At 38.5% G+C, this 12,821-nt stretch overlaps 2 protein-coding genes across 2 annotated transcripts in view; one reads left to right on the top strand and one right to left on the bottom strand.

Annotated features, from left to right (window-relative positions):
- The window catches only part of TRIM55 (tripartite motif containing 55), a 43,358-nt gene extending 41,903 nt beyond the window's left edge, over window positions 1–1,455 (top strand). Inside the window, exon 9 of the mRNA XM_037506855.2 lies at window positions 858–1,455. Coding sequence (XP_037362752.1) covers window positions 858–980 — 123 coding nt within the window. The 3' untranslated portion in view covers window positions 981–1,455. The remainder of the gene's footprint in view (window positions 1–857) is intronic.
- Window positions 1,456–3,222: 1,767 nt separating this feature from the next.
- On the bottom strand, window positions 3,223–3,840 carry CRH (corticotropin releasing hormone). Its single transcript, XM_037506750.1, has one exon. The coding sequence runs from the start codon at window positions 3,838–3,840 to the stop codon at window positions 3,223–3,225; it is 618 nt and encodes a 205-aa protein (XP_037362647.1).
- Between the last annotated feature and the right edge of the window lie 8,981 nt (window positions 3,841–12,821).

The following is a 12,821-nucleotide window of genomic DNA, read 5'->3' as shown; positions in this document are numbered from 1 at the left end:
GGAAGTCCTCTTAGGAAGAACTGTGTTTGTCATGGTCCTTTAAATGTAAGGAGTTTATCTGTCAATTGCATTTCAGCGAGGCTTCTTTATGATTCTCCCTCATTCCACTATTATTTTTTATTTCAAAACAATATAAATTTTACTTGTGAGGTTACATTAATCACTTGCTTCAAAAGGACAAGTTATATCTGTCAGTTATTTATAAATATATTTTATAGAGATAGCTATGCAAAGGATAGATAATTCTCTAGAAAAGTGTATTGATGTTTATTAGATTTCATTACTTACAGAAAAAAGTCCTCTCAATCATGATTTGCTCAAAACTAAGCCAGCAGTTTTAAAAAATATATATATGTATATATATATATACACACATATACGTATAAATATATATATACATATACGCACATATACATATTCTGATGGAAATTCTTATTCTCGTGGTTAAGAAATGACATAACATGAATGACATGTGACGTAGAAATATCACTTAAATTAAGATTTTATTTATTGTGCAGTCTTTTCTAAACCCAAATTCATGTTAACATCAATGCAATTTTCATCTCAGTAAATCATGTACAAGTAGACTCAAAAAATTAGAATAGCCCGGGACTTTTCCCAAGAGCTTCCCTTCACCGCATGTATTACTATTCCCCTTTTGGATCATGAGTGTGAATTACTATCATGGCTCTTAGCCATAGGCAAGATAACTGGAGCTTGCTTTCTATCCCTACTATTAATTATGTCCTCTAGAATAATAACTATTATTATCCTTTCTCCTCACTAGAAAAGTGACTGAGCCTAGCCACAAAGAAAAAGTCTCTTCTTTCTCTGATATCAATTTTCTTCTGTTGCAGATTGGATTTGAGGACCCGCCCCTGCAGGGACAGACTGCAGCTTCAGGGAGTGGGAATGGAGATGATTCTGAGCCAGGTCGCCACGTCTTCTCCTTTTCCTGGTTGAACTCCCCGAGTGAATGACATTCATTCCAACAGTTGCCCCTCTGTCTGCCTGGCTGAAATGTACACAGGCAACAGGGAGTCTAAATAAAATCAATATGATACAGATGATAAAAGGGACAGCTGAACAGGATTTATTCAAAGCAGACAAAGAAACTTCTAATTCCAGATGATTTATCTAACATTAAGAGGGAAAATAATACTTTGAGAAAATAGTTGCAAAAGGCATTGGAAAAAAAGAAACTTGAGCTTATCTTTTATTGTGTGGAAAATATTAGGAAGGGTGTGTAGGTGTGGTATGTGTGTGAATGTGTCAATGACAAGTGGCAAGTGTTGAAAAAAGTGGGCACTATGCTATCCTCAGATAGGCGCTTGTTTTAATTATTCTAGCATAGTAGTTTTTGTTTTCTTTCTTCATTAACAGTGCAGATGGTCAGTGAAATTCATTGTTATTCAGAAGTGACTAATTTCTTAATATATGGACAAAAGGTAAATCATTGACCAAAGGTATGAAATGTTTCATAAAGGTTTTCCCTTTTCCATAATAGATGTTGCTGAAGGCATACTAGAAATGTTTTGACTCTGGTGACACTTTCACAGTCCAGAAAACTGCAGATTTGGGACATTCTTGTGACATATTTTCTAATCCTCGTTTTAGATATGCATATATCAGTCACTGTCATTGAAAAAGATTTTCCGACAGAAACTATCTATTTTCTCATTGTGTATACTGAGGTACCAACCCAGTAAGGACAACTCCATGTTGTTCTTACACACACACACACACACACACACGCAACATATATATTAATATATATGAATATTTAAATAATACTTTATTTGTCACACCATAATATCTTCTTCAGAATATAAGTATAACTTCTCTGTATAAACTCTTAAATAAAGACTGTTTTTAACAATTCAGTCTTATAATGATTTATTCAATGTTTTCATATTATCTTATTAATCTAATAGTCAACTGTATTTAAAGGGTCCCAGGAGAAATGTTAAATATTTGATTGAAGTGCTTAAGTTCTAACCAAACTACCAAAGGTGAATGCATTGCAAACTAATAAGATGTGTTTTTTATTTTAGAAGTGAATAGAGGTAATTTATATTGCTAAGAATGAAAGTGACTAGTGTTGGCATAGATTTAAATCAGGAGGGTATTTGTGAAATTATTAAAGTCAAAGTATTCTTTATAAGAAATATTTTCCCACATGCCATATTATAGCAACTAAATTTGGTTGTTTAAAGTGGAGGTGCTATTACACTTCTCCTTTTAAAAGTAGGCACTGGAAAGTAATTTAGAAAAAATATTTTATAGTACCAAAGTAGTGACTTCATAAAGCAGTCCTTTCTCACAGAAAAAAAATATGCAGCATTTTGGCCCTGTGTGCTTAGAGGAATGCCCTGCCAAAAGCTTCTCTTTTCCTTTCCTCCTTCTCTATTCCTCTCTATTATTTTACATCTTAGAGTTAGATGTCATTTCCACATGAATCAATCTTTCATTTGTAGAATTATGATCTTGCAGCTGCAAGCAACTATTTTCAAATTATTTCACTCAACCTCAGACTAATCAGAGGTACAGAGGTAAGCCCCAGGCTATTGCAGGGCTTGTGTGGGCCAGTGACATGTGTTTGTATTATTAATAGAAAATAAAATGCAAGGAGTTTTGTCTACTGAAGTCAAGAAGAATCCAGGAGCCAAGAGTATTTCCCCTACTAGTATTAAAAAGGAAAATAAAATCATAATTAACTTTGCAGCTTTTATTAAAAATATAAATATTCAACATTCTGTTGCACAACCAAATTGACCAAGGATTGGAAAGATGTTTTATTACTGACATGTTTACAAGAAAACTTGATTCAAAGAGCTTACAGATTTTTGTCTCACCCACCCAAGAGAATGACATTTTCTTTGGCTCAGACCACAACAAAATCAATTGTATGACTTCTGTCCGTTTCTTCACAACATTTCCTCCCGGGTCCATACTCTCTTGAAAACACCAATAAAGACACCTGGAAATGGAAACTAAAAGTAGACAATACAAATAACATTTTGTTGTTTTTCTGCACGTGAATACACTCTGTGCATGCTAGTTAAGGAGTATAGTTTCTCTTGCTGTACATCCCCTACGCTTCAAGCTATATAAAAATAAACAAATGGTATAGGCGCAACGCTATGGTACAGAATGCTGTAATATTTTTTATTTGTGTGTGTGTGCGCTAAATACAGAATCTTTTGGGCCAAACGAACCGTTTCATTTCCCAATAATCTCCATCAGTTTTCTGTTGCTGTGAGCTTGCTGCGCTAACTGCTCCGCCCTAGCCATTTCCAAGACCTCTCGGAGGAGGTGGAAGGTGAGATCCAGCGAAATGGGCGGCTCCTCGGATCGCCTCTCCCTCTCCAGTGCCTCCTGGCGGCCGCCGAGGGCGTTCTCGGCTCCGCGCCCTGTGGGACCAGTTGGGCTGTCGAGCGGGCGCCGAGGCAGCAGCAGCTGCTGCTGCTGCTGCTGCTGCTGCAGCAAAGCGCGGAAAAAGTTGGCGGCAGCCTCGTCGGTAGAGAGGCGGCTGCCGGTGCTGCTGCCGCTACCGCTACCACTGGCAAGAGGAGAAGACACCGGCGAGAAGGGAGTAGCAGGGCTTTTGTTCAGGTTACCCAGGCGAAGGAAGTATTCCTCCCCCATGCGGAGCAGGACGGGACGAGCTTGCGGCTGCTGGGGTTGCTGGGGCTGCGGCGGCGACTGGAAGAAATCCAGGGGCTGTGGGGCCTGACGGGCTCCCTGGACGGGCCCCCTGTTGAGGAGGGCCCTGCATGGCGGGCAGGACAGGAGAGCCACCAGCAGGACACCCGCGGACACGAGCAGCGGCAAGCGCATGTTAGGGACTCTAGCTGCCGCACAGAGGTGAACAGAGGGCGGAACGAGAGGAGAGAGAAAGAAAGAATTGGTGAGAATTTAGCTCTGCAGGGAGGTGTAGGATGGGGTCTACCCACAGGACACGGACGAGGCTCTGAGGTGGGGTGGTCGCTGTCCGCGGTGCTGAACTCCCTGTACGCGGACTTTTAGAGTTGGAGAGAGAGGGAGAGTCGAAAAAGGGTCGCCTGTAGGGTTCGGCGCCAAAGCTGTCTCCCTCGCCAGGCTGGAGTGGACCTTTTCTTTACGAGGCCCTCGAAGGGACGGTCCCTGAGTCCCCTTGCTAATGATTCCTCAAACCGATTCCCCGAGCTCTAGAGAATTACAAATTTAAGATCTCAGTCGCTTTAACCGCCCCTCCACCCCTTTCCCGATATTTCAGCAATTTCCTCCTGAGAGCTGCTCTCGCCTCCTCCTTTTCCATCCCTGTCCTTGCGACCTTCTCTCGGGGGTCCGGACAGTTGGGGAATTTTGGGGGGGGGCTCATATACTCAACTGGCGAGGAGTAACTGGCACTGGCAGTTCAGATGACAATGAGCAGCCGTCTAAGTTTACTTCTGTCACATCCCAGCTACTATCGGAATCTACACACACACACACACACACGCACACACACACACAGTTGCACAAGAACAGCCGGCTCCGCGGCTGCTCAGCAGTGCAAAGTTGGAGGCATGTTTCCGTCTAAGAGCTCCCTACCTTCTGAGGCTCTTCTGCAGGTGAGCGGGCACTTCTGCCTCTCTGCAGAGGGACGTCCCCGGGGCTTTTTCAGGGTTTTTCTTTCCTTCTCTTTTCTGCTTCTACTCTCTTTTTCTTCTCCTCTTCACTTGGGCTCTGAGTTTCTCCACACCAGAGCCTGGAGTGGGATTTTATAGCGTCGACCCTCTTCAGAAACCACGCAGCATTTGCCTAATAAGCTGACGCTCTCTTGACAGCTCGATTGCGTGCTGCCTCTGCTCCTGCATAAATCATAGGGCCCTGCCAGGGAGCGAGGGGCAGAGTTTTGCTATCTCAACACTGAATCTCACATCCAATTATATCAACAGATATTTATCGCCTCCTTGGTGACGTCAACAAGCCCTAAAATGGAAGGGCTTCTTATGACTTGTCCATTGACAAAAATTCTTCAATGAGATTTCCCGAGTGTGAACACATATTGACCTCTTACTATGAGAGGCCAAACTAGGGGGCAGGGAGTCAGAAAAGAGAGCAGATGTGAGGAGAGAGGAAGGGGAAATGCGTGTGTAGGGGGGTGTCTATCAATGCAGAGGCCTGTGGGGAAAGCAACAACCAGCTATAGGAGGTAGATCTGGATTCCTCTCTTCCCTTTCCCCCCCCCCTTAACTTCTTTAACCAGTTGTTTCTGACAACACGCTAGTATGTGAAAACATTCCTTTGCTAGAGAAATAGTGTCCCATCACCTTTCTGGATATGAATGAAGAACAAGGGGATGGGAGTGCAAGGAACCCAGTTTTTAAGTTTCTATTTGTTTTCCCCCCAAGAATAAAGAGATCAGAAGTCTGCAGAGGCCTCACTAATAAGTATCCTGAAATGTGGCTCAAGGTTTTTTAATGATGGCAAGAGTTACTCCCATGATAAAGGGGCACAAACCAGAGTTTCACAGGAAGGTGGCAAAGATTTTTAATTGTTGCAGAACAACTTAAATTGTACCGGCTCCTCCTTTGTCTCTCCTCTCAGAATCTGAAATTAACTATGGACTTTACTATTCCCAAATTAGACAAAGAGCCAGTGAGAGGTATGTTAGTTAATCAATTTATTTAGCCTACATAATGTAAATGCTATGAAAGAAACATTCATTCTAATTTCCTATCCTATATTGGAAAAGGTTTAAATTGCCCAATAATAGGGCAAAATTCATCAGTTACACATTTTCACTTATAAATATGAAGACTATAAAAAGGTAACTTCATTCATTTTAATTCCAAATGCAATCAATGTTCATGATAATAAACATACTAGGGGCACATAGGCTTTTTGCCTTAATCATTTCTCTTTCCAAATTTAATGTGCTCACTGGGAGAATGATAAATAAATAAATGCTCTCCAGTGCTACCACAGAATAGAATGCCAATAACATCATATAAAAATTACAAATTAAGTTGACACTGTGATATAGATTGGAGGCAGTTAGTTATCCTTAAGTCTGCAATTCTAGATCCAATTCTAATTTCTAGTGTCTGTGATTCAATTTAACTTTTAGATAACTATCAGAGCTGTTTACCAGACATTTCCTGTTTCTCATTTCTTGTTACCCCTGCTGCTTCCTCTGTAGCTAACATTGCATATTTCAACTCCTATTTTGGATCTATACTAACCAACTGCTCTGAGAAACAAAGCAAAGGTAGAAAGAGAAATTCTGGCAGTCTCCATAAAAGTCAGCCCATATCTGTATTATTTCACATCAGAAGTTTTTTTTTAAGATTTATTTTATTTATACAAGAACGGGGGTACAGGCCAGATGCGCGGGAGGGTGAGAGGATTCACCAGAGACAGAGCGGGGAACAGAACAGGCAGAAGGACAGAGGTACACTGCTGAGGGGAGCAGTGGACACGACAGGAGAGTTCTGCTGCACCATCTGGGTTGCTCCGAGGCCGGTGGGGATCAAACCGGCACTGCAGAGGCTGCAAACAGCTTCACAGCACCGCGCTCAACCACCTGCTCCACCAGGGAGGCCCCCAGAAGATAATTTTGACATAAGAGAACAGAAAAATAAATGTGTCTTCTGGGAAGATGTGAATTGTTAATAAAAGATCATGATTATGGAAAATAGTTGAGCTCCTGAGGAAAGATGTTTTCTATGTTAATAGGGGGCATACAGAACCATAGTTTTTGTTATTGTGGGGTTTTTTTTCCCTTTCAGTTGGAATGGTTCTCAACTTTCTTTGCTTACTTTCCGTTATGACTGCTTCTCTGTCTTCATTGGCAGATTTCAACTTGGATGTTAATCTTTATATGGAAGCAGATTCATACGGGGGAAGCTCAGGTAAATGGATACAGAGAACTAGGAAAGGCATAAGAGGATGAGTTTAGCAGAGTAGGCCTGGGAGTCCTCCATAACATGTTTTGGGCTCTGACTAATCCCATACCCCTTCAGGTCTCTACCTTATTGGATCAATGGATATGATGTTTTATATAACCCCCTCCTCACTGCTGAATCCCAGCTCTGAGGCTTTCCTGAAATAGATAGTTGGTGGAGGACAAAGTGGCTCTGATTAGGGGTGAGGAACAAAAGCCTGGGTTCCAGACAAGGGTGGACTGTGCAGAAAGCACCTACTTACCACAGATTATCCAAAGGTAGATCTCACCAAATTACTGGATATTCACGTTAGAAATTATCATTTGGTTCAAATGAGAACCAGAGAGTTTAAGTGTTTTATCTAAAGTCACTCATCAGGGCCTCCCTGGTGGCACAAGGAATTAAGCACTGCACTATGAAGCTGTCCACAGTCTCTGCAGCATGAGTTCGACCCCTGGCTGGCCAGGGAGCTACCCACATGGCACAGCAGACCTCTCCTGTCTTGCCTGCTGCTCCCCTCAGCAGTGTACTGCCTGTTCTGTTCCCCACTCTGTCTCTGGTGAATCCTCTCACCCCCCCCCCCCACGCACACACCTCTGGCCTATACCCCAGCTCTTGTATGCATAAGTAAAAATAAATCTTTTTAAAAAAATAAAATAAAGTCACTCACCTAGTTAGTGATAAGTAAGAATTAGAACCCAATTATTTCGACTATCAGTCTATATTCTGTCATATAATTTTGAACTTCCTTTTTTTATCAGACACACACAAATAAGCTAAATTGAGAAGATTAATTTAGGTAAATCAACATATTCACCTATCACTCCGGAGGTACCTTTTCTTTGTTCCTTATATCGATAAATTTCCTAAGGTTTTCTGTGAATGCTTATTTTTAGTCGCTGAGTACACACACTGCAATTTACCTTTTGGCTGACTCATAACTATAACATGAGGTTGTAAAATGCATTGCTAACTTAATATGCCTTAATATGATTTTCCACCTTAGCCTACCTTGGGGAAAAAGAAATCTTTGGATAAAATATTATAGAGTGATAGAGATCTCAATATAAGGATACTACTATGTAATTGGAAAAGTAATATACTACTTATATGTGTAGTAAACTAAATATACAAATCCATAAAAATCACCAGATTGGATCTTAAATATAAGAATAACTTTTATTGAAGAGTCAATTTAAATTCTTTTAGAACAGAGAAATACAATCCAAGAAACATGGGAACAAAAAGAGGGATTAGGGGTTACTTCATGTTTTAAACCATATTTGCAATAACAATATAATATAGGGTATGGTTAAGTTAAAGTAGACATGGCACAGCAGTCTAATGAATAAAGAAATATCGTAATAGATAACTGATGGTTTTATTCTCATCACCTATATCTTCTTGTGCTTTTGTATCTTCAGGTGCTTCTATTAGCTAAGGTCATCACAAAGATAGTCTCCAAGTTTGCTAACTGAAACATTTGTTGAAACAAACCTATGAACTTCAACGTGAATAAAAAATAAACCCAATAATTCAATTCATAGGACATATGCACTCCTATGTTAATTTAAGCACTATTTACAATAACTAATTTGTGGAAACAATCTTAGTGCCCAAAGATAGGTCGGTGAATATAAGAAGATTTGACATATATACACAATGGAATATTGCTCAATTATGAAAGAAAGATGAACTCTTGCTATTTGTAACTATACATATGAACTGCAAGGGGTTACACTGGAAAAATTAGTAAGAGGTAGAAAGACAAATACTGGATGGTGTTACTTATATGTGGAATATAGAGAAACAATATAAAGGGTCGGATAAAACCAAACCAATCTCAAATTAGCAATCTCACTGAGAACCGAGGCTACTTGAGTGAGAAAGGGATGAACAACGTATGGAGGATTGACATGGGCTATGGTAGAGGAGTACAGTAAAGGTCTATGGGTGCCTTGGTGGTGGGTGTAGTGTGGTAACATATGCTTGAAGTGTGTTATCCTATACCTCCATATCAAATACCATGCTATAAAATAATAGTAATTGAATGAAAAAGATGTTTAAAATAATTCAAAATAGTTTGTTTAATTGATGTAAAATACTGAAAAATAAACCTTTTTGCAGATAAGAAAATTTAATAAATTCAAATTTTAAATTCTTCATTAATATGTTATCTGATTTTAATGAAAAACGATGAGGTTTTATATTGAATAAATTCAAGTTTATGAATCTCCACTAAAAACAAAAATGCCTAGGGTGAACAAGTAGTTTGGAAATTGTAAATGTGCTTCAGCTAAATTAGTAACTACTATTTCTATAGATACAGTGAGGGAAAGGATCTCAAAGAGCACAAATATCAAACTACTTCACCAGTAAGAGTAATTTTATTAATCTCTCCTGATTATCAAAGGAGGATTATTTATCCTCCTAGAAAACTTGGGAAAATCAGAAAACTATAAAAATTCCTCAGATTCCAGAATTTAAAAATAATTCCTGTTAATATTTTGTTTCCTTAGAGAGTTTTTCACAATTAATTTTACATAATTGGGGTAACACTGTGTCACTAATTGTAAAAATCTGCTTTAAGAAACCTCTTATTTAAAACTGAAAAGTCCTCAGTGGACGAATCTTTCCCAGATTCCTAGATTAGATTTAGGGTCTATGCCTTATGTTCTCCCAACATCATGAATCCCTTCTATCATAAACTTCACATTTTACATAATAGTTACCAGTATAACATGTATCTTCCTTGCTTTATTGTAAACAGCATGACAGAAACTTGATTGTCTTTATAAACTGCTATATTCATTATTCCAGTTCCTAGCACAGTGCTACAACATGATAGATATCCATGAAATCTTTTGAATAATTGAACTATAGAAAATGTATTGAAGTATAGAAAAATCACCTATAAACTTATCATCCATATTTAAAAAGATAACAAACCAAAATTTTATAAACTACTTTTCTTCACTTAAAATAATACCTAAAACATTTTTCTATATCAAGAGATATCTATTTTATTAACTGCATGGTTAATAACTAACATGTTTTTTCTTCTTCTTTATTTTACCTTTGTACATTTTGCATTTAAGTAATATACCCACAGAATCATTCCTGATCTTTTCAATATAAACAGTAACTCAACCCCAGATTGTACAATGAGAATATTAGTGTACCTTTGACTTTTCACACAATCTCCTGCCCTATGAACTTCCATGTTCTCTCATCTGTACTTTTACATTGAGATTGTCAGTCTTAATCTTCTTATAACTCTAATTAAGTTTTTTTTTTGCTTTGACTATAGATTGATCTAAAAGTTAAAAAGCAAGATAGTTTTAAATTACTGACTACTTAAAAGTTGTTTTCCGCTGCACAAAGTCATAGATTCTGTTTTTGTTCTCCTGTAGTTACTAATAGTTTTTTTTTTTTTTTTATAGTCCCAGTTTGGTTTATCCTAGAATTACTGCCTTAATTTTATTCCCTATTTTTTTTCCAGAGTTTCAATCATGATGTGTAATCCATCAAGCCCTCCCCCTCGTGTAAAGACCTCTCTCCTTGAGCACTCTAATTTTTGCTTTTAGACTGGCCACTTTCTGAATCTGATGCATAGTTCTCTTCCTGAGACTTCTTTTTTCTGCTTTTCTGAATTGAATTCACTGTCTATAATCACAGAGTTTATTCCTTTGCTAGAGCACATCCAAAGACAAATTTCTGAGAAAAGATGTACAATAGATATATTTTGCAAGTTCATGAACTTCTGTAAATGATTTTATTTTTAATTCAGATAATTGAGTGATACATTAACAAGGTATACAATTCCAGGTTGAACATAATCTTTAACCTCAACTTCCAATGTAGTGTTCCTTTGTTTTTTATCATCCAGAGCTACTGATAAGAAATCCAATGTCATTCTATTTCTTATTTCTTTATAGCACCTGTTTTTATCCCCTTATTCTACCTACACAATTTTAGTATCTTATCTTTGTTAATATTCTGAAATTTACATTTGTGTTGGGTCTTTTTTCATTTATTCATTCTAATTGGGAGATTCTAGTTCTTCAAGTGTGAGGAAATCTCTTGCATTGGTTCTATAATAATTCCTCCATTTTCTCTATTCTTGCTTTCTGGGACTTCTATTATAAGATGCTTTCCTTTGATTGGCTCTTTATGTTATCTATTTTCACTCCTCTTAGGACTCTTTGTTTGGGATTCATTTTCTGGAAGGGATCTTAATATGCTCCAGCTCTTCCTTTAGTTTAAATTACAACCATATATTCAACTTCCAACCTTTTTTTTTCTTTCTTTATCCCTTTTTATAGTTCTGATTTTTGCTTCATAGTATAACATTTTCTCATGTTTAAGAATAGTAAGTAGAAAGTTTCAAAGTTTCCTTTCCGAGTTATCTATTCCATCCATAGTCATTTTTTTAAATGTATTTATCTTGGTTTCTGTATGTTGGATACTATGTATAAATGGTTACACTCAATTTGAGAATTAGGCAAATACAAAGCTGATGATGAGCACATTGTGCTTGTTACCAAGTAGCTTCTTGTAGGGCAATCAGATAGTGAAAGGATACCTGTAAATGCCAATTACAGAGAACTTTTCTCTGGAGTTTTTCAATTTCATTGAATATACATGTATTAGTTTTCTAGAGCTGCCAGAGAAAAGTACCACAGATAGAATAGGTGGCTTAAGAAACAAAACAAAACAAATTTCTCACAGTTCTGGAGGTTGGAAGCCTACAACCAAGGTGTTGCCAGAACTGATTCCTTGGTTTGCAGATGAAGATCTTTTCCCTATGTCTTCGCATAGTCAATTTTCCCTGAGCCTGTCAGTGCCTTAATCTGTTCTTATAAAGACAGCAGTCATATAGGATTAGGGCACACACATATGCCCTTATTTTACCTCAATTATCTCTTTGAAGATCCTATATCCAAATATAGTGTGAGGTACTAGGATTAAGAACTTCAACATATGAGTGTGGGAAGGTGCACAATTCAATCCACAGAATACCAATAAATTTTGCATATTTTTTATATTTGATTTTCATTTAACAGATATTTACAGATTCATCATTCTTCACATGAGATGAGTGAGGTTGGTAGAGGAGTTGATTTTCTATATAGAGATGCCTTTTTTTAAGATTTATTTATTTATTTATACAAGCACTGGGTACAGTCAGAAGCACGGGAGGGTGAGAAAATTCACCAGAGCCAGAGCAGGGAGCAGAACAGACAGATCGAGGAAATACACTGCTGAGGGGAGCAGCAGGCGAGACAGGAAAGGTCTGTTGCTCCATGTGGGACCCTCGCCGGCCGGCAGCCGGGGATAGAAAGGGCACTGCAGAGGCTGCCGGCAGCTTCGCAGCCCAGCGCTCAACCGCTGTGCCACCAGGGGAGGCCCATATAGAGATACTTTAAAGTAACCTCCCTATTTTGATTCCTTTTCTCATGTCTGTCTTTGGTGATACTTGGAGTTGCCAAGCCCTGAAAACCGCCTGCATTTTCAATACAGTGGGGATAGGAGATCAAGAGATAGGAGATGAAGAGAAGGTCCTCCTTTGCAAGGAAGGTCCACAGATTCTTACTGGGTTAAATTACTGTAGGGCCAACTCCTTCCCCTGATCAGGAATTATGAAAACAAACAATCATTTCATGAGTAGTGAGTGAGAGATCAACAATTCTTTGAGACAAGGAGGCAGACAAATGAATTATGGCATTTGTTCATAACCTCTGGGTCTCCAGTAAATGAGCATTTCATGCCAGTGATGGCAGAGTTAACAAACAATGGCAAGGTCTCCTGTGGGTTGCTTCAGGAGCACAAGATACTACCTGTGGGTAGCCACCTCCTTTTTTAGAGGTTGGTGGAGGCATGCCTTTCAATTCCCCATCAGACAAT

Source organism: Talpa occidentalis, unplaced genomic scaffold (assembly GCF_014898055.3).
Source record: "Talpa occidentalis isolate TD23 unplaced genomic scaffold, MPIMG_talOcc4v2.1, whole genome shotgun sequence".
NCBI lineage: Eukaryota > Metazoa > Chordata > Mammalia > Eulipotyphla > Talpidae > Talpa > Talpa occidentalis.
This window is presented reverse-complemented; position numbering and strand designations above follow the sequence as displayed.

What these genes read in the sequence shown, in the direction of transcription:
- CRH (XM_037506750.1), bottom strand. Translation starts at nt 3,840, where the DNA reads ATGCGCTTGCCGCTGCTCGTGTCCGCGGGTGTCCTGCTGGTGGCTCTC.